Source organism: Bipolaris victoriae, assembly GCF_000527765.1.
Source record: "Bipolaris victoriae FI3 unplaced genomic scaffold scaffold_27, whole genome shotgun sequence".
NCBI classification, from domain to species: domain Eukaryota; kingdom Fungi; phylum Ascomycota; class Dothideomycetes; order Pleosporales; family Pleosporaceae; genus Bipolaris; species Bipolaris victoriae.
Window position 1 is genome coordinate 115938 of NW_014575365.1, and position 24421 is coordinate 140358.

Consider the following 24421-nt stretch of genomic DNA (forward strand, 5'->3'; position numbering starts at 1 on the left):
GAAGACCACCCTAGTCTATCAGCGTCGCAGCATGCGCTCGCACGCGCATACCATGCCAACGGACAGGTCAAGGAGACCATCGAGCTGCTAGAATATGTGGTTGAAATGGGACAGAGGATCTTTAGATCTGATCATCCTGTTCGACTGACATCGCAGCATGAGCTTGCACGAGCATACCGCGCCAACAGACAGGTCAAGGAGGCCATCAAGCTGCTAGAACATGTGGTTGAGATAGGACAGAGGATCTTTAGATCCGATCATCCCGATCGACTATCATCAGAGTGGGAGCTCGCCACAACATACTATGACAACAAACAGGTCAAAGAGGCCATCGAGCTGCTGGAACATGTAGTTGGAATAGAACGGAGGATTCATAGGCCCGATCATCCCGATCGACTGGAATCTGAGAGCCTCCTGAAATCTTGGCAATGTGAGTTGTCGCCGAGCTGATGTTGAATGGATTTTCATTTGTCTTGATTAGCTTTTTTCGCCTATGCATTTTCCAAACGCGTTGGTAGAGTTTGATAGAATTACCTCATGTTTAAACAATTCTCGTCTTGATTAACACAGGCTACGTAAAAGAATTTTGGTATCCTCAAGAAAACCCACTACGCCATCCATCTGTAGTTCACATTGCTTTTTCCGTCTATACATGTTGCACTTTGGCCGTGCATTTACGATATTGAAAAAATGTGTCCCATGATCTATATGAGTCATTTCGCATACCCATCTATTAAGCACCAAGATACTACGTATCATCATTAGAACTTGGCGTCGTAAAAGAAAAGATACAAAAGCAGTCTACGTAATGGCCTTCTCGAAAACCCTACTGCAACTAAACCACACTATTAGGTTCTTAGTTACTATAGATAATTTGTGCCATATTATGCATCCGTATCCGGACTACTAGCGCAGCTCAAGACAAGAGCGCTGAACAAAAAAGACCCCGTACATGTATTTGCGCCTATACTCCTTTTGTGTGCACACCGCGTGCACATGCATTTCATTTCCCACCCGTGATGTTACTTTTCCCCCTTGGGCTTGGAAAATTACAATTTTTGGAACATAAAGTGGTCGTGCTTCTAAAAAAATAAAAGGCGTCATAGCTGTTGCACTTTCCACTGAGGGCAAAGCAAATGGTGGGCGTTGCTGTCGAAGTTGACGTTGCTTGAGTGTTGAAGGTTTTTCCGGAACAGGTGTCCAGCTAGATCCGGATTTAGGGCCTTACAGATACTAGCACGCGACAGGGGGGTCCACTCGGCAGATGGGATGAGCCCTGACCAGCATCGTCTCTCGTAACTGATGACTGATCAATACCTTAAGGCTTCACGGAAACTCCGATGCGATATCGGTAATACCGGTGATTTCAGTGAAGCGCTGCTAGTTGCCATCGATTCGGAAGCATTCGTCATTGTTTCAAGCTGAAGTTGAGATCCGACGACCATGAGGGAAATACGCAGCCCCTTCTTTTTCAACACATCCACTAAGTTCTGTATCTGGATAGTAAACTTGGTGGCAGCATCCAGAAAATGCTCGTAATCAGCATCGCTCAACGACGCCTGTGCCAAGTCCACTTCGATTGCAATTTCCGTTCGCGCTGTCTGGATCATACCGAGCGCCTCGATGGCACTGCAAAACCGTTGCTCTTCAATCTTCCGGTTATCGGGTAACAAAAAGGCAAAAAGAAGAGGCTGAATCTGTATCTGTAACCGTCGTGCATAGACAGCTGGGGTCATGCCAAAACCAAAGCCATCCGTGCTGAGAAATGGCTCAAGCAGGCACATCTCGTGATGAGCAAACTTGAAAGTGCGTGTCCAATAATAGCACTCTAACATTTCCCGTGCAAGATTGAAGTCCCAGCCCTTTTTGCTCAAACAGGCTGAAACAGGGTCTTCGATCCATCGGTATGAGAATTGACCGCAAGGTTCCCGGATCAGGTGAGTGAAGCGGTACGTCCTGCCCAGGGCAGCGCGGCGCACAATTACTTCATTGTCATAGCTTCCTTCAAGACAGAAAATGTATATGCGATTCCGGAGCTCACGTGGCAAACGTGAGAATATGTTCATAACACTGCTGTCTCTACTAGGGGGACTGGCCGTCCTGTGCATGCTTCTGGTAAGTCAGCATCAGCCAGAGGATTCAAAAGTTGTCTTGCTCTCACTGTTTTTTAGAATGAATTGGAAAGGAATCGTTATTCGTTGATGCGTGTGACTCGTGCATGTTGTTCCGTCGGAGTATAGTCACCGATGATAATATGCTCGCACACCCTTCCTAACGCAGCCGTTGAATAGATGCCGTCCGTTCTCTGAGCCAAGGCAAACCGTTCAGAATTCGTACCACCCCTTCTTCTACCCAGTCCACAGCGAGAGCTGGCGGCGACGCATAATTAAGTAAATTTTGGGAGGTGAGCCTCACGCCAGATCACGGGAAGCACTAATCTGCAAAGAATGCCTTTTCGCGAGTGGTTTTCCAACACATTTGCGCCTAGTCGGTGCCCTGCAACGCAGTAATCCCGATTAGGAAAGCATTGCGCGAAGCACGGATACTACGGAAGCCCGAGAACAAGGCTGATCCTACACAGATTACGCTCTGCTTGACAGTGCGGAATTCACAGTGGCACCGAAAACCCCATCCAAGAGGGCCCGAAACAGCCCAAGACTTTTATCGACGTCTTGACCTTCCATATCGTGTGGTCGCCCCAACCTCGGTACTACGAGGGGCGTATTTTATTTTTGGTCCAAGTGGCCCCAGTATGACAGTGTCAGCCAAGACTGGTTTGCGAATACGATGAATGCTAGTAAGGCCACATGTTTGCGCATACTCAACGTCTTATCCACGCCACCAAACTGCCTGCATGTAGCTAGTAGCATTGCCGCCATGTCACGTGCTAGTACCCCACATTCCTAGGCCCTGGCTTACACCCTGCAGGCTGCATGCATCCGATCTGTCATCACTCTGCAAACCCTACAACATTGGTTCGATACTGTCTCAAAGAAGAGATGTGCATTCTCCTCAAGCACCCATCGTTACCCTCTCTGCTCACCTCTCTACAATCCCAACCCTGTCACACCGCCTCCCGGCACTGAGCATGTACAGTTCGCCCCCCCTCCCCAGCACGAATCCAGACACACACTGATGATTCAAGGGCCAATAAACCCGAAACTCATTGTCAGTGGGCATAAGCGCTCGACCTAGTAACATACCGTCTGACACAGCATACCATGGCTGCGCCGTAAGTATGCAGGTAAGAAAGCGCTATTCTAGGTTCCTATTCGGGCCCTTCGGGCACCGCTCCAACAAAATGGTCTAGTACGAAAATTTCCCCGAACAGATGAGTAGTAATCAGACTGGATAACGAGAGAAGAAAAAAATTCTTACAATGCGGTGGCGGGGCTACTGGTGGGAACGGTTGGCCACGGGCGAGATCTACGACTACAAGGTGGCGATCGTCAGATTGTGTTGTGGTTGTCGATGATGACCATAATGCAGCTGCTATAAGTATGGGTAGGGGGCTGCCTGTATCAACCCGCCTACCTACCATATCGGCACACCGATGTCTTTTTACGTTTATCCGGACCGCGATATACTTTTACCCGATGAGCCCTTGAGCCGCCTCCTGAATTCCATGGATGCTTTCTGTATCTCCTGGCCTTTCCCATGACCCTTTGTTCGGCATTGCTGCCGCGACGCGGGCACTGGCTTCGGGAAGACATGTCGTCTGTATAGCAAGATGCATGCGTACTAAGCGCTTCGGCCCGTGAACCGCCAACTTGGCATCAAGGCTGCTGATCTTACGCTCGAGAGACGGGTGTATACGAGCGGGATGGAACTGTTGGAGACGGTCTCTTGAACGTTTCGCGCTTTCGTCATCCAAGGATTTCATGCGTACTGCCCGTATGTCTGATCAAAGGGGCATTTTCCCGTTGCCTTTAGGGTGCGTTGTCGATTGCCAACTGTCAGCTCTTCCTCTAGTCGTCTTACTCTTGTGGCGCTCACTTCAGCCTGTATTGGTTTTTTATCCTCATTTTCGTCGCAAATTCGCTTTTCAGGCGCCCATAATCCACAGTCGGCGACCTCCACAAACAAATAGTGTGTGACTGCGCAGATTTGTTGGTTCAGCTGATAAGTAAGCCGTAGTGGGGCCATGGGGGCCATGGGGGCCGAAGGATCGATCTCTTGACCGATGAGATGGTTGGTTTGTACAGCGTTGGATTATACGAACAAGTCCACACACCAGGGCTGTGGGATTGAGATTAATGGCTACTCTGTAACGCATCGGATCTTTTCATGGATGTCATTGAATATCCAGAAGTAAGGACCAAATTTTCAATCGACCTCACCTGCAGCCGCCATTGGTCACCACTTTGGAATAAGATGAGATTTTCTAGGCAGAAGTGGACACCATAGACGCTAAAACTTCTGCCTCGAGACAATGAGATACATTTGGGGCCTACAAAGCCCTATGGTGGCCTTTTGCTGCACTCCTGTTCATCCATGGCGCAAAGCTAAGAACTGCAGTCGCGGTTCCTGGTCCCGATTAGGCTCGAATCCAGGCAGAGCCAGCCTCGCAATGGATACGATACGGCCGTTTCGGCAGTGCCATGTGTTTTGCACATGTTCTGGGCCCTATCAGGATTTCAAGAGACCATATCCCAATCGTGTTAATGGCGCATCACCAATCCCATTCCAGGGACGCTCAAGGCTGTCGCTGCTGGACATGACTCTTTCACCTGAACGAAATGAGATCTGAGGCTCGATGATAGAATAAAACGATCCTGCGCAGGATTATTGGGAGCCTGGAAACATGAGTGGATAGTATATCCTATTTACCGGATCCTAGGCTAAGTCACTAAACGGCGACTTGGGAAGCCACGATGTAGGGGCCGAAGAGTAGGAAAAGCGTGAGAAAAGATATACAATACATGGAAAAGGTGCCCGGCTTACTGTGTCGATGATCTGATCGCCCGGTTCCATCAGCACCTAAATCCTCTCACCTGACGCCTGTTTTCAACAATCGGTATGACACGGAGTAGCAACAGCGATGGTGTGTACATTATTGGTTTAGGCCACCAGTACCCCGAGTATGCAATCGGGCAGGAAGATTTTGAGGGATACCTTCACCGTCTATACCCTGAACACGTCTCTTCACCAGCGTCAGTACAGATCAGAATCTTAAGAACATCTTCTCACGTATACAGTGTGCAAAAGCTTATTGGGTTCAACGCAAAGACGCAAATATCTTCCCGTCCGACAGTCCTTGACCACACCAAATGGACGCAAAAAGATGCCACGCCACCAACTCTTGGTTCAATATCTCATGACTTTCGTACCGTGGGCGTCACTCTCGCCGCTTCTGCGTGTGAAAAGGCCATGCGGGAAGCAGGAGTTGGGCCACAAGAGATAACACACATTGTTGCCGTGACATGCACCAATTCTGACAATCCAGGCTACGACCTCTTTGTGTGCGAGAAACTCGGCCTGGGGACAGACGTTCAGCGTGTTCTCGTCCAGGGCGTGGGTTGCGCAGGAGGTCTATCAGCATTGCGAGCAGCAGCTGACATTGCTGCCGCTGCATCGCTCAAGAGACGAAAGGCACGAGTCCTCGTCGTCGCATGCGAAATTTGCAGCCTCTTCTTTCGGGCAGAGATACAAAACATCTTGCAAGGCGGAGATGAGACACTGCGTATAGCACCCGCATTGTTCTCTGACGGCGCTGCCTCACTGGTAGTGTGCAACGAGCTTGCATTGGCTCCGTCTCAAACCCCTGTTTACCAACTGAGGGAATGGGCGAGTATGGTGGCGCCGGGGACGTCAAGCTTCATGTCGTATAATTTTGGGAAAAACGGTGGGTACACTCTACTCTCTACGTGACCACTAGTAAACTGACTCTGATACCAGGATTGATAGCTACCATTACGAAAGATGTTCCCAAAGCAGCAATCAGTGCTATCGCACCGATTTTCCAACAACTCTGCAACGCATCCGACGCCGCTATTAGTAATAGAGCACCGTTGCCCCGGATGCCAGCAGACTTTGATTGGGCAATTCATCCCGGGGGTGCTGCCATCTTGCACGGCGCGAAAGACTCGCTCGGTCTTACTGACGACCACATCAGAGCCTCGCTCGACGTCTACAAACACTACGGCAACTCTTCGAGCGCATCTGTACTCATCGTACTCGACAAAATGAGACACCTGGGCCTGGGTAGAGATGATGTGGTCGCTGTCAGCTTTGGGCCAGGGTTGACAGTGGAAATGTGCATGATGACGCGATGCCACGCCTCAGATCCCCGTATGTCAGTTCATCGACGTCAAAGAGCGTCTTCGTTTTGGGCAGCGCTACACTCGAAATTTTCGAGGAGGAATACAATACATCATCGGGGATGATGGAAAATGTAAGTTAGTTGTTCATATTATGGAATTACATCTACTGAGTTGGATGTTGTACATATCGCTACTTTGTAATAAATAAAAGTAACATGGCAAACGAATCGACAATCACAACATCGCTTTCAACAACGTGAATGAAATGTATTCACAGTACTACTTCACACACATATACATGATAGTCCAGAGAAAGAGTCCGATGTTGCATGGAACTTCGTGGAATTGATCCGCACAATAGTGGATCACGATGCGGAATCGGGCCCGGACCCGCGGATATTGCGGAGTCCGGGAGAGATGGACACTAGTGATTGGATCTCCCGCGCAAACCAGTGACGATGTTGAACAATTCACACAACAAAAGTCGCATCAAGAAAACACGCTTGAAACCCCCCTCTTTCCCTCTTTTTGTTCCTTTTCGACGTTGAAAAAAAAAATTCGACGGCAATATGGAAAAGAGTCTGACAACAGACCCAACCCAGCAACGCGACACACCCGAGAACCAGCCATACAAAGCAACTTGCTACGCGGAAAACCCTGCATTGCAACATAGCGACAATCAAGACACTACTAAGCTATCGCAACGAAAATGGACATCATGGTTCACACAACGCAGCTCCGATCCCCCCTTTCTCCTCAAATATAGAAGTTCAGATAGTTTTATCATCGGGACTGTAGCTTTGGCTGTTTTTACCGTAAGTCATCCTTATCCTCATCACCACTGCTGCATCAAAATCTCAAAAAATAAAAATAAAAATCTACATTATCAAACGATAAGGGCAAAATACTAATCCATGGTTTTTTTAAAAAAAAAAAGGACATGTTCCTCTACGGCGTCATCGTCCCCGTAGTCCCCTTCGCCATCTCGTCGCGCAGCCACGTGGATGAAGGCAGAGTGCAATACTGGGTCTCTGTGCTCGTGGCCGTGTACGGAGCGTCTCTTCTTGCATGCTCGCCTGTGTGCGGATGGCTTGCTGACCGCGGGTCGTCCCGGCGCATGCCGTTACTTGTGGGATTGCTGGTTTTGCTGGGATCGACCGTGTTGCTGAATCTTGGCAATTCGATTGGGGTGCTGATTACGGGGCGTGTGTTGCAGGGTGCTTCGGCGGCTGTGGTGTAAGAAGACGTCTTTTTGCTTTTTTTTAAAAAAAAAAAGTCTTATTTAATTGGTGAGAGAGGGCTAAATGACTGACCATATTTGCAGGTGGGTTGTTGGGCTTGCGTTGTTGGCTGATACCGTGCCTCAGGATCAGCTTGCCACAGCGTCCGGGTGGCTGTCGATAGGTATGTCACTGGGCATGCTGATATCACCGCTTCTGGGGGGCATCGTGTATGATCACGCTGGTTACAATGCTGTTTTCGGCATGAGCTACGCACTAATTGGGCTGGACGTGATTCTTCGACTGCTGCTTGTGGAAAAGAAGGTGGCGGTAAGATGGGATGCCAGTGCGATAGGACGGCGACCAGTCGAGGCGCATGACGGCCTAGGTGGAGACGCTACACCACAAAGTGAGGGATCAGATGCTTCCAAAACGCTAGCCCAGTCGGAAGCAGGCCAGCTCGAAATGCAGCGGCAAGAACCGCCTCGACGGCGGCTGCGGGATCGCCTTCCTCCCGTTGTATCACTGCTCTACTCCCGACGCTTACTCGCCTCGTTGTTCTGTGCACTCGTACAGGCGCTTTTGTTGACGGCATTCGACTCGGTTCTTGCCATTCACGCTGCAAAGACCTTCAACTGGACAGCAACGGGTGCGGCGCTGTTGTTCCTTCCCATTGCCATTCCGAGTTTTCTCGCGCCATTGTGGGGATGGCTGTGCGACAAGTACGGCGGACGATACCTTGTCATCATCGGGTTCTTATGCGGGTGTCCGCCGCTGGTGTGCTTGCGTTTTGTCACGGAAAGCACGATGAGGGACAAGGTACTTTTATGTGCATTGTTAGCCATCGTGGGTCTCACCATTGGCATGACGTTTCCGCCCGTCATGGCTGAGATTTCCGCCGTGGCGGAAGCAAAGGAGAGGAAGTTGATTGCAAGCGGACGGCCTGGGTTTGGGAAAGGCGGTGCATTTGCTCAAGCTTACGCATTGTTCAATATGGCTTTTGCTGGAGGTTCCATGGCCGGGCCTTTGCTAGCTGGGTTCATTGTTGAAGCACATGGGTGGGCGACCATGGCAGCGGTACTGGGAGGACTATCTGCCGTAGCCGCAGTACCTGGATTTCTGTGGTTAGGCGGTTGGATTGGCGGGAAGCTGTAAGTTTCGTGGTGAAAACAATATACGTATACTGGACGAGTGTATGGATTGTAGAGCATGTCAGAGCATGCTGGTAACATGCACTTGGTGAAGCTGACGTGCTCAGCCTCCAAAAAATGGTATTATTCTACCTTGAGCAGTACCATAGCATACTACCAGGTGAGGTCCGAGGTACAGACTCCTGGCTGCAGCGCTCATGTCCGGTTCAACATGCGCGCACGTGAATCCGGGGGATTGATGGCCGGTTGGGTTGCGGGCCTTTCCCGTCGGCCGGTTGGCTCGCATGCAATGGAAGCCATCACACGACCGGTGATGATTGACGTTGAAAAGTGGCATTTGGTCACATGGCGGCTAGTCTGGGGTATACTGGGGCATTGTGGGGTACCTCGCCCCGGCCACCCGCTATACTCTGACTACTAACCACCTTTGTTCAGGGTCCAGGCAGACTACACAACTGACCGCCATGCGGCAACGGCAAACTACTCACGGCCTTAGGCTGCGACAGGCCACTTCTGCCCTGCTATAGGTCAGGGTAGAGATCAGATGACGGAGCGGAAACTCACCCGTGCCCTTGCGCCAAGCCGAGGTCCATGGCAGATGTACCTCCATGACGACCTGGACACTGTCATTCGCGACGTCAAAAACGCCATGGAACTCCCAAGACTCCGCTTTGACGGCGATCAGGTCGGAAGCCGAGCGATGATGTGCTCGTATCGACTCGGCACATGTGCTACACTGAAGCCCCGATTCTAGCGTACCGGCGCGTGTGTTCTCGGCAGAGAGAACAACGCACGAGCAAGTGCATGTCAACATCACGTGCCGACAACCCTGTCTGAACGTGCAGGGCCGTGTGACTGCATCACCGTTGGAAGCAAGATGAAGGTGTAGTTCTCGGACATACCCACGTCTGCCGCCAAGTGTCGCTTGCAGGCATGACCTGCTACGTCACCACTCACTGCTGCCCTACTCACACTGCGTGAAATCCCCATGTTGTGCCCGAAGAGGCATTTTTCATGGTTGCTCCAGCTTTCCCTCTCATCACCCGGACCCGTGGCCAATCATGTCGCGAGCTCCCTGGCTGATTCACACATCTCCACTCCGCACAGACTCGAGGAGCAAGAGACCTGCCTATTCTGCTCTCCAAGACTCCCCCCCCGCTCACTTGCGATCGTCATGTGCAGTCCAGGACTACAGCCATTATAGTTCCCGCGAGCGAACCATGGTCGCTATTGCAACGACCTGGCTGGGTATGTTGGCATTTCTTTGTCTGCTCACGCTCGGATTCAGTATAAAAGTGACCTCCATGACCGCGTCTTGAACTCTCCACTCCAGCAACTCATCCTGACAACACAATCTGAGAGCAACATCATCTTTGCAACATGATTCTCACCAAACTCGTTTCAACCTTGTCGCTATGCGTTGCTGTCCTGGCTGCTCCTGCGTAAGTGATGCTTCCAGCGCATCACTGCCAAAACAAACATCACATTGTGTCCTTGCTGACTTTTCTCTAGCCAGCAGAAGCGTGCAGTCGGCTTCAACTGGGGATCTGAGAAGATTCGCGGTGTAAACATTGGTGGATGGTTGGTCCTGGAGCCGTAAGTGACATGGGTTGTGATATGCTTTGCGACATCTGCTAACCTCCTTCCACAGCTGGATCACCCCATCAATCTTCGACAACGCAAACCGAGGCCGTCCACAAAATGACATTGTTGACGGTAAGCTGAATGACTTTCATATTGAGACTGATGCTAATAACGCGCAGAGTACACATTGGGTGAAAAGCTTGGCAGCCAAAATGCCCTAAACATCCTTCGTAACCATTGGGATACTTTCGTCACCTGGCAAGACTTCAACAAAATCAAGCAGTCGGGTTTCAACGTTGTCCGTATCCCCGTTGGCTACTGGGCATACGATACCTTTGGCTCGCCCTACGTCAGTGGAGCAGCTGTCTACATTGATGCTGCCATCGACTGGGCTCGTAGCCTGGGCTTGAAGATTATCATTGACCTTCACGGTGCACCTGGATCCCAGAACGGGTTTGACAACTCTGGTCAACGCATGGATCGCCCCACGTGGCAGCAAGGCGACACCGTCCGAAGGACCCTCCAAGTTTTGCGCACAATCTCTCAGAAATACGCACAAACGAGCTACCAGGATGTCATCGTCGGTATTCAACTGCTCAACGAGCCCGCACTTTACAACGGCCTCAGTCGTGATGTTCTCGCACAGTTCTATCGCGATGGCTATGGCCAAGTGCGCGAGGTTTCCGACACCCCGGTCATCATTTCTGACGGCTTCACTGCACCAAACTCCTGGAACGGCTTCCTCACACCCTCAGATGCCAACGCCCAGAATGTAGCCATTGACAACCACCAATACCAAGTTTTCGACTCCAATCTGCTCAAACTGTCACCCGCTGGACACGCCCAACAGGCCTGCAGGAACACTGGCGCATATGGCGGTGCAGACAAGTGGACCTTTGGTATGTTCAAGAAGATGCGATACAATAAGCCCTTACTGACTTATATGTTGCAGTTGGAGAGTGGACTTCCGCCATGACGTGAGCATGATCCTTTCACACATAACACAAAAAGCACATAAACTGACTGCCGGCAGGGACTGCGCACGTTACTTGAACGGCTACGGCCGTGGTGCCCGCTATGATGGTACCTACTTGGGCAACCCCAAGTTGGGCGAGTGCGGCTGGCGAAACGACCTAGCGCAGTGGCCCGCCTCTTACAAGGACGACTCCAGGCGCTACATCGAGGCCCAGATCCGCGCTTTTGAGTCGACGACCCAAGGCTGGTTCTGGTGGAACTTCAAGACTGAGGGTGCGGCTGAGTGGGATGCTTTCAGGCTCATCGACGCTGGTGTCTTCCCCGCCATCAGGAACGGACAGGTAGAGTACAAGTTTGGCGCTGCCTGCTAGAAACATGGCTTGACACCTAGCTTAAAATTTACTTTGTTGCACCTCTAGAAGGGGCTAGACGGGCTGAACGCAATCGCAAAGGAAAAGCAAAGCAGGCATGTGTGATTGCATAGAGGAGGCCTGACTTTTCATTGCTCAGTTCGATTAACGACTTATGATGATTTGGAATAACGAAGTACACGATAGCAATGAGATTTTTTTTTTCATACACTTTTTGTGCAAGCACAAGATAAGCTAGGGGTGGAGGGCGGGGCAGGGAGAGTACATAATTATGCAATTGTGACCGCGGACGATGGCTAGAAGCAAAAAAAGCAAACTAAGCATGGGTGGGTGCTGTAGTAACACCTGGGGTGGGAAAAGAAAACCACAATCAGTGGTACCGCGTCTACCAGTCCAGTACTATCGTACCACACTTTTACACCCACATCCCACTCCTGACACGCCTATGACCCGTGCCAATGCACCCAAAAAGCTGAGAATCCCCTTCCCCACACTTTCGCCCACCAACTATATCTCCGTGTATACACACCCCAGATTCTTCCTTCCCCAGAATCCCCAGTAAAACAACCCACCCGCCCCTCCACAGTTTTCGCATGTTACGTGCAGAATCGGCGGCAAAACAAGCGCCGAAAAGGATAGCCTGGGCAACCCAAGAGTCTGCCGTTTGCCGTTGCGGCGTGTTAAGCCTGATTGCGGGTGCCCAGCGCTGCATGCCAAGCGTTTGTGGCTGCGCCTGTGTGCCCCCTCGGCGGACATGGGGGCTGGCCTTTTGCCTGGAGTGGGCTGGATTTGCCCTGTTGAACACCGTGTTACAGTAGGTAAAAAAGTAGTACGACTAGTAGTGCGGGGAAAACGCGGAGGAGGGGGAGCTGAAGCAATGTATGCCAATGCTTGCCAAGTTTCTGATTAGTACAAGGGGGGAAAGGGAAGTACAGTGGATGGGGGGACTGGGTGGGTTGTAATGCATTGCCCGCCCCTCCCAGGTATATAGGACTTTCACCTTCCCCAGCTTCCTCAGCTCTTTTTTCTTTCTTTCTTTTACTTCTTACTCAATTCCCCCTAATTCCTCAATCCTTTGATCTTTGAGAGGGATCTATAGTAGGAAGGTTGGAAGAGTCTTAGAAACAATGACGGAAAAGCAACATCCACCCGTCGTCGAGCCCACCGACGAAAAACCAGCAGTCATATCGCACATTGACGACAAATCCGAGATCGGGGCTGAGAAACATGCATCGGCGGCTGCGGACTATACGGGTGCAGAGCGCAAGAGTGATCCGGAGGAGATTGCGTTGGTGAGGAAGATTGATTGGAGACTTATGGTACGTTTGTTCCCCTTCACCCTCGTATACAATTGCCTTTGTTGGGCTTGTTGCACAAATGCAAAAGCAGAAGAGAGCGAGAATGGGTTGCTGATTGGAAATGCGAATAGCCAACCCTAATGGTCATGTACTTCCTCAACTACGTCGATCGCAACGCCATCGCACAGGCCCGTCTGAATAACCTGGAAGAGGACCTGGGCATGACGGGCGTGCAGTTTAATACTTGTGTTAGCATGTTAGTTACCTCCTTCCTTCAATTACCAAGAGAAAAGAAGAAAAAAAAACAGACTCATTGATGTTCCAAACACAGTCTCTTCGTCGGCTACGTCCTCATGCAAGTCCCTTCCAACATGCTCATCACGCGCATCAAACCTGGCATCTACATGAGCAGCTGGATGTTCGTCTGGGCCATTGTATCTGCGTGTACGGCGCTGGTGCAGAATTTCGGAGGTATGGTTGCGTGTCGATTTTTTCTGGGGATTACTGAGGCGCCGTAAGTTATTCTCCTTTTCCCCCCCATAATCCCTCCATCCCTCTTTCCCTCATTCTTTTCATATGTGTGAGACTTTTTTTCCTAACGAAAAAGATTAGGTTCTACCCAGGTGCCACATATATGCTTTCAATCTTCTACACAAGGCGAGAAGTAGCGACACGCATTGCATTGCTATACTGCGCACAGATTCTTGCGACGGGGCTGAGCGGGTTGATTGCTGCGGGTGTGTTCCAGATGGATGGGTTGAGGGGGATTGCGGGGTGGAGATGGTTGTTTATCATGTGAGTTTTTTTTTCCTCCTCTTCCCTTCCCTTGATTTCAAATACGGAGGGAAATTAGGTTACTAACAAATCGGACAGTGAGGGCGCAGTAACAGCTTTCGTAGCCATCTTCGGCTTCTTCATGCTACCCAACACGCCACTAACGACGCGCTGGCTGTCTCCTCGCGAGCGTGAACTCGCACATGCACGTATGGAGCGCGACCGTATTGGCGATTCCACAGACGACGTGAGCATGATGGATGGACTCAAGCAGGCATGTCGGGACCCGAGGACATGGCTTTTCTGCCTAATGCAAAATTTCCACCTCAGTGCTTGCTCGTTCAATTCGTTCTTCCCGACGTAAGTCACATTCCCTTTTTCCTCTGAAAACATGCATTTTTTTTCTAACGACAAATACTTCTCAGTGTCGTCAAAACTCTCGGTTTCAGCACTACAATCACCCTCGTCCTTACTTGCCCACCTTTCCTTTTCGCAGGCGCAGCCGGTATCGCTACGGGATGGAGCTCCGGCCGCATGCACGAACGCACATGGCACATTACCTGCGGTCTGCTCGTCGCAGTCGTGGGTTTCGTCATTGCAGCCAGCACGCTCAACACAGCTGGACGCTACATTGCCTGCTTCATCTTCCCCGTCGGCGCCTACTCTGTCAATTCCGTCATCATCGGATGGGCTTCTTCGACGCTCAGTCAGACAAAGGAGAAGAAAGCCGTAAGTTTTTCACCACACCCCTCTTTCTCGCAACATTTTCTTTGGAGACGTCATCCGACTAACTCGCTAAAGGTTGTCCTCGCAATGACAAATGTCGGAGGCCAAATCGGTTACATCTACGGTGCCTATCTCTGGCCCGAGACAGATAAGCCGCGATATGGCATCGGATTCGGTGCTTCGGCAGGCTTTGCACTGCTATCTATCTCCTGTGCGTGGATCATCCGCGCTATGCTCATCAAGGAGAACAAGAGATTGAGGCAGTCAACAAACGAGCGGATTATGCTATATGGGTACTGAGATCCCCCCAGAAAAAGTTCCGTTGATTGAAGAGTTTTTTTTTAAGTCTTACGATTGAATGACTTTGTGTTTCTTCTGGATTTTTTTCTACAAATGAAAAGAGTAATATGTCATTGCGTAAAACGGGCGAAAACTCTATTTGAACGACGGTACTGTGATGAAACATTGTCATCAGCCTTAGCTGCACTAATTATTTGACACAAACAAAAACCAGATACTTAAGGTCCCAGATTCTCAATGACCAGCCAAATAAGCTTATCTTGATCTCCCTCCTCGACACTCCTTGTATCGGTTGCTCCCGCTTTGCCCTTGCGAGTCGCATTCCTAGCCTCGCGCCACTCCTTCCTTGCTTCACGCCACTCCTTCCTTGCTTCACGCCACTCCTTTCTCGCCGCCAGCTTCTCCTTTCTCAAACCCTTCTTCTTCTCCTTGTACGCCTTCTTCTGCTCCTTCCATTCCTTGCTCTTCTTCGCTTTGCCCTTGCCCTTTGGACCAGAAGCGGCACGGAGCTCCCTCTTGCGCTGGCGATGCTGCTTCTTTAGTTCGCGACTGCGCTTCTTTACGTCACGCATCGCAGCGCGCTTGGACTGCTTAGCTTCGCGTTTGCTCGCGAGTCTCTGCTTGTCTTGTTCGAGCTTGTTGATGGCAGAGGCACGTTCGCGTGAGATTTCTTCAGGCGTCTTGGTACCTTTTGCAGCGCTTTCTGCAGCCTTTTCTTCAATGGAGCGAAGCCGTTTAGAAAAGGTGCTTTCGGCATCGTAGAACTCATCATCGTCTGAATCGCTGTCGGAATCAGAGTCGGAGCTATCTGACGAGAGCGAGGATGCGTCCGAATCAGAGTCCGAGTCCTCTACACACTTTTCCTTGCCCTTTCCCTTTTCCCTCTGCGGAGCCACGTAATCTGTTTGAATCTTGTGATCGCCAGGTACGACGATACCAGTCTCTTGACCAGACGGAGGTTGATATGATGGCGGTAGATCATCGCGTGGCTGTCCGTAGGTGGCAGGCCTGGGAATGCCCTGCTGTCGGGAGTTGCTGCCGCTCGCAGTTCGTCCAATATCCGTACCCAATCTGCTTGCACGCTGACCAAATTGCATGCCCAAATCGCCCATCATCTTGCCAAACTCCTCGCCAATCTTTCCAATCTCTTTGCCTACTTCTGCCCATTCTTTGCCAATGGAGTAGTCTCCTTGTCGTGATGGCCCCGCGGCACCACAGTATCCACGACCGCGCCTGAAACGCGGCCCATTTCCAGCAGCGTCAAAAGTTCCTCGACCCGAACGCCCAAAGGGTGCATTACCAAAGCCACCGAGCGGTGTGTTGCCAAATGGTCCAAATGGTCCACGCCCTGGTGCGCCAAACGGCGACCAATTTCCTGCAGGGCCGCCAGGTTGCTGGCCGTGTCCGTAGTGAGCTTCTTCCGATGTTGTCGGAACTGAATGTGGTGGATCATCTTGTGTATTTATGAGAGCTGTTTGACGGGAGAAGCGCTCGCCCATCTCGTGCAGCCTGTACATATGCTCACTTGGCGACGGCAGCTTCTCGGTATTGAGCGGCTCGATCCATGGAGTCAATCTTTGCGCGCGTATAGCAGCAGATCTAGGCTCTTCTAAGAGACGGCTAGCAACTGCAGCCCGCTGCCCTGGTCCTGAAGGAATAGGCAGAGTTGCAAGAATCGCTGCTTCACTGCGGAACGACACTCTCAAGCCCCGTGGAGCAAAAAACGCCTCATTGGCTCCTCTGATATACTGACTGACAAGGCTTGAAGATTCGTTTCCGTGTGTTGACTCACGTAGTAGATCAGCGGCTGTTGTGTTGGTCGATCTGAGCAGGACATTGAGACCACGCAGGAAGTTCAAGAATTGGTTTGGATCAACCCCATGTCCATGCAGTGTCTGGGTGTATGCGCACAAGAACTGCTCGTGCTCCCCCAAAGGTCTATCGGAACCTCCCTCGCCAGGGATGGCAATGATCCTATTTAGATGTGGCGCATAGCGTGCAGCGGGATCGGGTTGGTGGCGAGTAAACTCCAAAGCCTGGGTAAGCATAGCAGAAGCCAAGTCGTTGGGAGTCTGAGGTGAACGGAACTCGCTGCCCATGCGCCCAACTGGAATGTTCTCTGTGGAGCTGACCTGCTGGACGGGAACACTGGTGGCCTTGTCGCCCCTATGGTTTGCATAGTCTGGAGCATGTTCCTGTTCACTTGCGGGGTCCGTCTGCTCTCCTCTGATTCTATACTCCCAAATCTCAGGCTCATTGGGACCTTCGTTACGGGTAATGCGATGGGCTTCGATTTGGTTTGGATCTACAGGGGCAATGCCGTTGCGTGCATCGTGAAAAGCCTGATGCCTCGCGTCATCGTAAGATGGCGGCAAGTCATCATATTGGGGGCCTCCCGGGCTATGTGTAGGCGTGGGATCAAATTCATTATCTGAAGAATCGGCAACAGATGTAGCGCTTGGGGTGAATACCACGTTCGACTGGGACGATACGGATGGAGGGGATGGGTGTGATGTCAAGTTTGGATCGGCGTGGTATGAAGGGGGCCCAGCCATGATGAGTTATGTGATGATGTTTGCAGGAGCAAATTTGAGAAGGATGGAGACCGGGAATGATGAAGCTGGCCCTATACGTCTAATATGCTTGGTGTTGGTAGGACATGCACAGCCATCAAACTGCTGCCTTGAGATGAGGGAACCGTCCAATCGCAACGTGGAAATAGACTCTGATACCGGGCCGAGCAGTCAATTAGCCAGACAAAGCAATTTGATTTGTTGGGAAGATGGTGTCAACACGAGGCCGCAAAAGCACATGCGCAGCAGCATCGCTTGCACTCGTGTTCATACTACTAAGTAGGTGGGCTGTGAAGCGGGGCAGAGCGCCACACCGCGCAGTAATGCGTCCAGGTGGCGGTGTAGCCAGAACTCTGGTCGAACCCACAGCATGGGCACCGATTGCGATCACGGCGGGCCGTTGGACAGTGCACGCACACGTACGGCACACGTGCGTATAATAGTACCGAAAGTTGAAAATTACTTTTCTGTGCGAGCGAGTGAGAAGCCAGAACATAGGCAGTACGGGATCGTACCGGTCTTCTACTAAAACCTGGTAATGCAATGCCACGGTGTATGACCCCACTCGCGGTGTCCAAGATAGCATCACGACATCGATACTCCCAGAATGTTACTTTGCAAACCTTTGCTTATTCGATTCTTCGCGTCAAACCCACCATATGCGTGCTGCATCCTGCGCATATTACCAGTGGTGAAACGCAACCGAAGCAAGCGTAAAGAAACCAAAATAACGGCAGTAAGCTGTATATACTACCTACATCTCGCTGAAACACTAGCAATATGGAGAAAAGTGGCTCAGTTGCCGTCATAGGACTAGGTGAGATGGTATCCCGCGGATGGTACCAAGAATCCTACACCTACTAACTCAGCTGCATAGGACCCGCGGGCCTTGTGGCGTTGAAGAATCTCAAGGAGGAAGGGTTCGAAGTTGTCGGATTCGATCGGAATAGCTACATCGGAGGGCTATGGCAGTATTCGACAGAGGAGCAGACGTCGGTCATGGAGACCACTATGGTCAACTTTTCCAAGGAGCGCATGTGCTTCACGGACTTTCCGTTTCCCGACCATATTGCCTCGCATCCCACTGCAGCCCAGGTGCAGCAGTACCTTGTAGCCTACGCCACTCACTTCCAACTCGAAGCCTCGATTCGGCTCAATACCCACATTGCCCAGATTACGTTTGACCAAGAACGACAAAAGTGGATCGTGCAGGTCCAGGGGGAGGATACACAATACTTTGACAAGGTAGTCATAGCTACTGGCGGCATGGTTAGCAAGGCACACATGCCAACGGTCGAGGGCATGGACAAGTTTGCTGGTATAAGCATACACTCGCAAGCATTTAAGTGTCCAAGCGACTACAAGGGGAAGAGAGTCATGGTCGTAGGGTTTAGCAACAGCGCGGCAGATACGGCAACCCAACTGGCTGGCATTGCAGATAAAGTTTACATTGCGCACCGTCATGGGGCAAGAGTTGTAGGTCCACCTTGGCATGCCTGGGGCCGAGAAGATCTTTGGACTAACCGTATCACGACAGCTACCACGACACATCAACGGCGTCGCCATAGACCATACACACAGCCTTCGTCTCTTCAAGTTCCAAAGCCTCATGACCAAGTACTTTCCAAAGTTCAGTGACAAGCCGTTCGATAGGTTGATCAAGAGAATACAAGATAAGAGTTTTCATGTTCGCCCCGAGTGGCGCTTCGAGCCAGCGGGCAAGGTGCCCATCGTATCCGACAGCCTGGTTCCCTGCCTGGAAGAAGGCAGTGTTTCATCTGTTGCAGGGGTAAAGCGAGTTGTGTCCGAGACAAAGGTAGAGCTCGACGACGGAAGCAGCATCGAAGTCGACGTCATAGTATGGTGCACAGGGTACAAGTCTGACTTTAGCATTATCGAGCCAAAGTTTGATCCCACGTGTCGTCCACAGCGGTGGCTGGATGCACCGGGGTCAAACGGCAAGTCGCTGTTTCGGCTCTACCACAACGTCTTTTCAGTGGAGAAGCCGGATAGTCTGGCGTTCCTAGGCAACGTGCAGATCACAATTGCAAACTTCCAGCAGTTTGACCTGGCCACCATGGCCATTGCGCAGGTTTGGGCCAACAAGTCGCAGCTGCCCCCTCGCGACGCAATGATTGCTGCAGTGGAAAAGGAGCACGAATGGCTCATTGATCTGGCACGGCGCACCCCAAACGTGTCGCCAGGCCACTGCAATATGGGTGTATGGATACGAGCCATGGACCGTCTCGCTGGAACAGGAGTCAACGAGTATCTGGGCTACGGGCCGAAGGGCTGGGGATTCCGGCTCAGAGAGCCAAAGTACAGCAACCTCTTGACGGGAGGCATCTGGAGCCCACATATCCACCGTGTTTTTGATGGTAAGAGGAAGCGTTGGGATGGTGCCAAGGAGACGATTATCCAGACCAACCAGAGAGTTCGCGAGTCGAAGCGCACAAAGGGGGGAGCTGCTTGAGCCCGCTGCGCTCGCAGATTATGTAATTTCGTTCGTGCATGAGGTGAAGCTGTATATAGTAAGTAGTAGTATGTAGTATGTACATAATAGTAGTAAGTTGGATGTGGTTCCTGTTCGCGAAGATGCGAGGGAGTGCTCGAATGTTCCTTTCTGGACAGCTTCCCCACCATGACGCGATGGTCCGCGGCGAAGGAGGCAGGCAGACAGCGACTTTGACCACGACGCTGCGATCGTCTCATACGGTATAACTCTTCCAACACTGCCATCAAGACACGACACGACACGACACGACTTTGTATTCGTTCGCATAACTAGTGGAAACCTGACAGGCGTGGCGGTCATTACACAAGGTCGCGGCTTGGCCAATCACAGCACAGACTGTTGGGCAACGCATCTGGTGCACAGCGCAACAGACATATCATTTCGATTTGTTTCCACGCGCAACCCCGCAAAACATTGAAACACGTCAATTTCCCCCCCAAGACTGGTAGACACTTTTTTGTCTATCGCCTGTCCGAAGAAAAAAGACTCCATCGCCGACCGACACACTCAAATAATCCAATTGCCTGGGAAACACGCAACAACAATATCCAACATGGCGACGCAGACACTGCACGGCTCCTGTGCATGCGGACGGAACCGCTATGTAATTGAGATACCAGCGCAGCAAGTGCGCCAAGCTGAGCTGAGATACGACAATACTCCAGCATCGCGTAAGTACTAGATACATGCCCGCCACACGCGGGGATGCTCCGAACCATCACGGTGCTGTCGCTAACAAAGCATAATAACTGCAGGATACCATGCTGCCAACCCTCTCACACTCTGGCTGCGCGTGCCCTTGCCATGGTATACGTCGGCTACATTCGCCCAATTCCCCGACGAGACACGACTGAGTATCAAGCGCAACTTCGAATCTCCCTTTGCGTCCCACACCCGCCGCCAGTTCTGCGGATACTGCGGCACACAGTTGTCGTCGTGGAACGAGCGCACGCGCGATGAGGCCGAGCACATCTCCCTGACTGTCGGCAGCTTGTTGGACGAGGACCAGGAGCTGCTGGGCGACCTCGGCTTCATCCCCAGCAGTGACAGTAGCGACGACGAGGGCATGTCATCCGCTGCCCCCTCCCGTCCAACTTCTTCGCGCACCGTCGTCCGCTCGGGTCCGCAGTCTCGCGGCGCTCCCTGGTTCGAGGAGATTGTACGCAACACTCGCCTTGGACGCTTCAAGCAGCAGCGCGGTGCACACACGGACAGCGGCGTCCACGTCGAATGGGAAGTCACGGAATGGACCGAAGGCGACGGCCTCGATCTCGACGACGAGGGCAGCGCCACACCCAGCAAGCGCAAGATTGGCGACATCGATGACGCTGAAGACACGGAGATGCGCACCGCGTAGATCTCACCTTCTTTCATTTTCACGTACGGTATGACTTTGACTTGACATTCACAACGACAATAGATTTGGCGCCGCTCACGCCTCACGGGACGAGACAATTAGTAATCATCGGTCCTCTGGCAGGGCGACATGGGCTTGGAGTTTGCAGGTGCGTTTCTTTTGTGTATACCATTATGTGAATACAGTATGGCGCATATCACTTCGCCCTGTTTGTAACATGACCATTTTCTTCTCAGATGCATCAATCTATTCACTTTCCTTCGCTCTAATTCTTGCATGCACACCTCCTCTTTTTTAGTCCAATTCCATCGCACCCCCAATATGCCTTCACTTCTCTTTTGGCATCTAGGCCTTTGGCATTGGACATGCCGTCTTGGAAAACCAATCAAACCTATCTGAGCGGAAAGGGACGCGCGGGGGTGACTCGGCACGGATGTCTCTCGCTAACGCACAGCGACTCGCAACTTCACTGCCAACACGGTGTACCACCACACAGAGACAAGTGGGCGCTGCTCTGACTTTTGTGGAAAGAGATCTCATAGGTCGACAAGATGGCTTCGTTGTTCAGGCGCTTCGTTGTCCAGCACTCGCAGTGGGAGGCCTTGCTAATATATCATGAACATTACTTATCTTGCCTTACCTCATTCTGTTATTCGACCAGCCTCTGCATCGAAAAAGGAGCGCTTCCATACTCCCGGGTATGGAGCACAAGTCCCGCTCATTGGTCCCCACATGGTTCGTACCTGCAACACACAAGGGTTGATTATCTACACCCTGGGATCGACTATCTGCACCCTGCAGTGTTCCCGGCATAGTCCGTTTTCTTATCAGCCCCGAGCAACATAACACGATTAGTCTCACCAACCCGCATGCCTCGTTCCACTCCCTGGCTTCAATGCCGGCATAGATTTTTCTCTAGTATGGATGTGCTCCTCGGATATCGTCCTAACCTGGCCGCTTTTTCTGCCGTCATTCTTGGAGCATGCAAGCATTGTATGGGGCGTATATGCAACGGCATCTAGCTGCTGCTGCCACTTTCCGATCGCTTAGCATATGTATTTACGTGAAGGGGGCATAATTGTTTTGCAATCTGATAGATAGACGCGTCCGGATCCACTGTCTCTAGTGCCGCTGGTGAATATCGAAAAGCACAAAGACGAAGTTTTTGCTTTTTTCCCTTCATCCTATACACTCCTTGTTGCCCGCCGGCCGACCACCAGCATGGATTCGGAGAGGAAATTGTCGGCAGAGAAGCCAGTGTCAGTGGACGTGGATGAGGCAGCAGGTGTAACTGAGGTGTTGAACGCCTCGGGACACAAACAAGAACTTGAGCGTAACTTTAGTTTGCTCAATCTCTGCGCCATTGGTATCACGACTGGCAACGTTTGGGCTGCATTGGGAGGCTCCATTGTATGTTGATTCTGTCTCCTTGCTCTGAAAGTTCCAAACCCACGAATTCCGCTGACTTGCCTTAGGTCATTGCGCTCTACAATGGCGGTCCTGCTGGCGTTATTTACGAATTCATCACTGTATCGTGCTTCTACTTCATGATTGCGGCATGCATTGCAGAAATGGCATCCGCTATTCCTTCTTCTGCTGGCGTATACCACTGGGCGAGCGTAACAGGCGGGGCGAAATTCGGAAAGGTTATAGGTTTCTACGCTGGATGGTACGTACAATAGAGGATACCAGATGGGAGAGAAGTTAACTTGTGCCAGGTGGAATGTGTTGGGCTGGATCTTTGGCACAGCATCCATAACCTCGATCCTCTCGACCCAGATCATTTCCATGTATGGCCTATTCCACCCAGGCTATGCCTATGAGCGCTGGCACGTCTTCATCGTGTATCTCATCATGACTTGGCTTTCCTGCGCCATTGTCATGTTCGCAAATCGCGCCCTCCCGAAACTGACCAACATTGGCCTCTTCTTCATCCTCATGGGCGTCTTCGTCACCATCATGGTATGCGCAATCATGCCAAGTCAGACAGGCAAAGGATACGCGAGCAGCGAGTTTGTATGGCAACAATGGTCGAACCAAACAGGTTGGAGCAGTGACGGCTTCGTCTTTTGTGCGGGAATGCTGAACGGAGCTTTTGCCGTTGGTACACCGTGAGTATATCACCTTGCTTATACTTTCATGGCATGCTAACAATCTTCTCACAGCGACTGCGTATCCCATCTCGCCGAAGAGCTTCCCCGCCCACGCACGAACATCCCCAAAGCAATCCTCGCCCAATACGCAGTCGGCTTCATAACCGCATTCCTCTACCTAATCGCAATCTTCTATTCCGTAAACGACCTCGACACCCTCTTCTCGAACCCCTGGCCCTTTCCCCTCGCAGAACTCTACCGCCAAGCCACAAACTCGCACGGCGGCTCCCTCGGCCTCCTCATCGTCATCTTCCTCCCCACCTTTTGCACAAACATTGGCTGCTACATCACCAGCGGCCGCATGCTCTGGACCCTCGGCCGCGACGACGCTACACCTTTCAGCCACTGGGTCGGCAAAGTCGACAGCAAATGGGAGAACCCCTTCAACGCAACGCTGACTTGCGGACTCATCAATACCGTCCTAGGCTGCATCTACATCGGCAGTAGCACCGCCTTCAACGCCTTCGTCGGCTCCTTCAGCATCCTCTGCTCCCTCTCCTACCTCGCCTTTCTCGTCCCTAACATCCTTTCCCGCCGCAAACGCGTAGTCAAAGGTCCCTTCACAATGTCCGATCCCGTCTTCTACACCGTAGCTTGTCTCGCGAGCGGTTACATGGTTGTCTGGATCCCGATTTACTGTTTCCCTTCTGCGCGGCCGTTTGATTATACGACGATGAATTATACGAGTGCGCTAACGGGCGGTGTGACGATTTTGCTGGGCGGATGGTATTTGTGGATTAGGAATAAGGGGTATGTGGGGCCGAGACGGTTGGTGGAGAGTTTGGAGAATGGCGAGGTGCCGGGGTTGGAGGGGGAGGAGAAGATGTGATGTGGAATGGGGATAGGTTGGGGGTGGTTTAGTGTTAGGGGGAGAAATGCAGAGTTATTTTTTAGCGGTTGCTTCAATATCATTGCTGATTGTACACAAGCCAATGCTGCTTTTGGATTCTGTGAATGATGGATGTCTAATTACTAGACACACAAGCAAGGAATTCGCGGATTGGAAAAGTAACTCCAGATTTCTTGGTGGGAAGAAGCAGTAATTCCACAATGCATATGAAGAGCAATTTAGTTGATACAACCTCTCCGAATTAAAATTTCGGTTCCGTTATCTTAGAATATTACTCTAGTTAGTATCTCCCCGTGAGCTTATAAGAGTGC

At 51.4% G+C, this 24421-nt stretch overlaps 11 protein-coding genes across 11 annotated transcripts in view; 9 read left to right on the forward strand and 2 right to left on the reverse strand.

Annotated features, from left to right (window-relative positions):
* The window catches only part of COCVIDRAFT_94889 (hypothetical protein), a gene marked incomplete at both ends in the record, with an annotated part of 3055 nt that extends 2605 nt beyond the window's left edge, over positions 1–450 (forward strand). Inside the window, one exon of the mRNA XM_014702835.1 lies at positions 31–450. Within this exon, the coding sequence (XP_014558321.1) occupies positions 31–450 (420 nt within the window). The remainder of the gene's footprint in view (positions 1–30) is intronic.
* An 860-nt stretch (positions 451–1310) lies between these two features.
* COCVIDRAFT_94711 (hypothetical protein) lies at positions 1311–2220 on the reverse strand (the record flags this gene model as incomplete). The annotated part of the gene is made up of 2 exons (XM_014702836.1): positions 1311–2109; positions 2162–2220. 2 exons carry the CDS (start codon positions 2218–2220, stop codon positions 1311–1313), a joined length of 858 nt encoding a protein of 285 aa, XP_014558322.1.
* A 2799-nt stretch (positions 2221–5019) lies between these two features.
* On the forward strand, positions 5020–6386 carry COCVIDRAFT_36309 (hypothetical protein; the record flags this gene model as incomplete). The annotated part of the gene is made up of 3 exons (XM_014702837.1): positions 5020–5153; positions 5199–5845; positions 5899–6386. 3 exons carry the CDS (start codon positions 5020–5022, stop codon positions 6384–6386), a joined length of 1269 nt encoding a protein of 422 aa, XP_014558323.1.
* Positions 6387–6832: 446 nt separating this feature from the next.
* On the forward strand, positions 6833–8638 carry COCVIDRAFT_36310 (hypothetical protein; the record flags this gene model as incomplete). Its single annotated transcript, XM_014702838.1, has 3 exons — positions 6833–7078; positions 7201–7499; positions 7588–8638. The coding sequence occupies 3 exons, from the start codon at positions 6833–6835 to the stop codon at positions 8636–8638; spliced, it is 1596 nt and encodes a 531-aa protein (XP_014558324.1).
* A 1376-nt stretch (positions 8639–10014) lies between these two features.
* On the forward strand, positions 10015–11564 carry COCVIDRAFT_14564 (glycoside hydrolase family 5 protein; the record flags this gene model as incomplete). Its single annotated transcript, XM_014702776.1, has 6 exons — positions 10015–10076; positions 10147–10230; positions 10286–10350; positions 10398–11117; positions 11171–11195; positions 11252–11564. 6 exons carry the CDS (start codon positions 10015–10017, stop codon positions 11562–11564), a joined length of 1269 nt encoding a protein of 422 aa, XP_014558262.1.
* Positions 11565–12691: 1127 nt separating this feature from the next.
* COCVIDRAFT_25191 (hypothetical protein) lies at positions 12692–14662 on the forward strand (the record flags this gene model as incomplete). Its single annotated transcript, XM_014702792.1, has 7 exons — positions 12692–12883; positions 12994–13118; positions 13194–13376; positions 13475–13657; positions 13736–13996; positions 14062–14365; positions 14438–14662. 7 exons carry the CDS (start codon positions 12692–12694, stop codon positions 14660–14662), a joined length of 1473 nt encoding a protein of 490 aa, XP_014558278.1.
* Positions 14663–14880: 218 nt separating this feature from the next.
* Positions 14881–17217, reverse strand: COCVIDRAFT_36313 (hypothetical protein; the record flags this gene model as incomplete). The annotated part of the gene is made up of 1 exon (XM_014702881.1): positions 14881–17217. One exon carries the CDS (start codon positions 17215–17217, stop codon positions 14881–14883), a length of 2337 nt encoding a protein of 778 aa, XP_014558367.1.
* Positions 17218–18015: 798 nt separating this feature from the next.
* On the forward strand, positions 18016–19708 carry COCVIDRAFT_94870 (hypothetical protein; the record flags this gene model as incomplete). The annotated part of the gene is made up of 3 exons (XM_014702839.1): positions 18016–18052; positions 18113–18711; positions 18773–19708. The coding sequence occupies 3 exons, from the start codon at positions 18016–18018 to the stop codon at positions 19706–19708; spliced, it is 1572 nt and encodes a 523-aa protein (XP_014558325.1).
* Positions 19709–20303: 595 nt separating this feature from the next.
* COCVIDRAFT_94782 (hypothetical protein) lies at positions 20304–21107 on the forward strand (the record flags this gene model as incomplete). Its single annotated transcript, XM_014702840.1, has 2 exons — positions 20304–20421; positions 20506–21107. 2 exons carry the CDS (start codon positions 20304–20306, stop codon positions 21105–21107), a joined length of 720 nt encoding a protein of 239 aa, XP_014558326.1.
* A 615-nt stretch (positions 21108–21722) lies between these two features.
* Positions 21723–22185, forward strand: COCVIDRAFT_36315 (hypothetical protein; the record flags this gene model as incomplete). Its single annotated transcript, XM_014702841.1, has 3 exons — positions 21723–21842; positions 21923–22025; positions 22097–22185. The coding sequence occupies 3 exons, from the start codon at positions 21723–21725 to the stop codon at positions 22183–22185; spliced, it is 312 nt and encodes a 103-aa protein (XP_014558327.1).
* A 143-nt stretch (positions 22186–22328) lies between these two features.
* On the forward strand, positions 22329–24089 carry COCVIDRAFT_36316 (hypothetical protein; the record flags this gene model as incomplete). Its single annotated transcript, XM_014702842.1, has 4 exons — positions 22329–22517; positions 22583–22776; positions 22826–23218; positions 23273–24089. 4 exons carry the CDS (start codon positions 22329–22331, stop codon positions 24087–24089), a joined length of 1593 nt encoding a protein of 530 aa, XP_014558328.1.
* Positions 24090–24421: the final 332 nt, after the last annotated feature.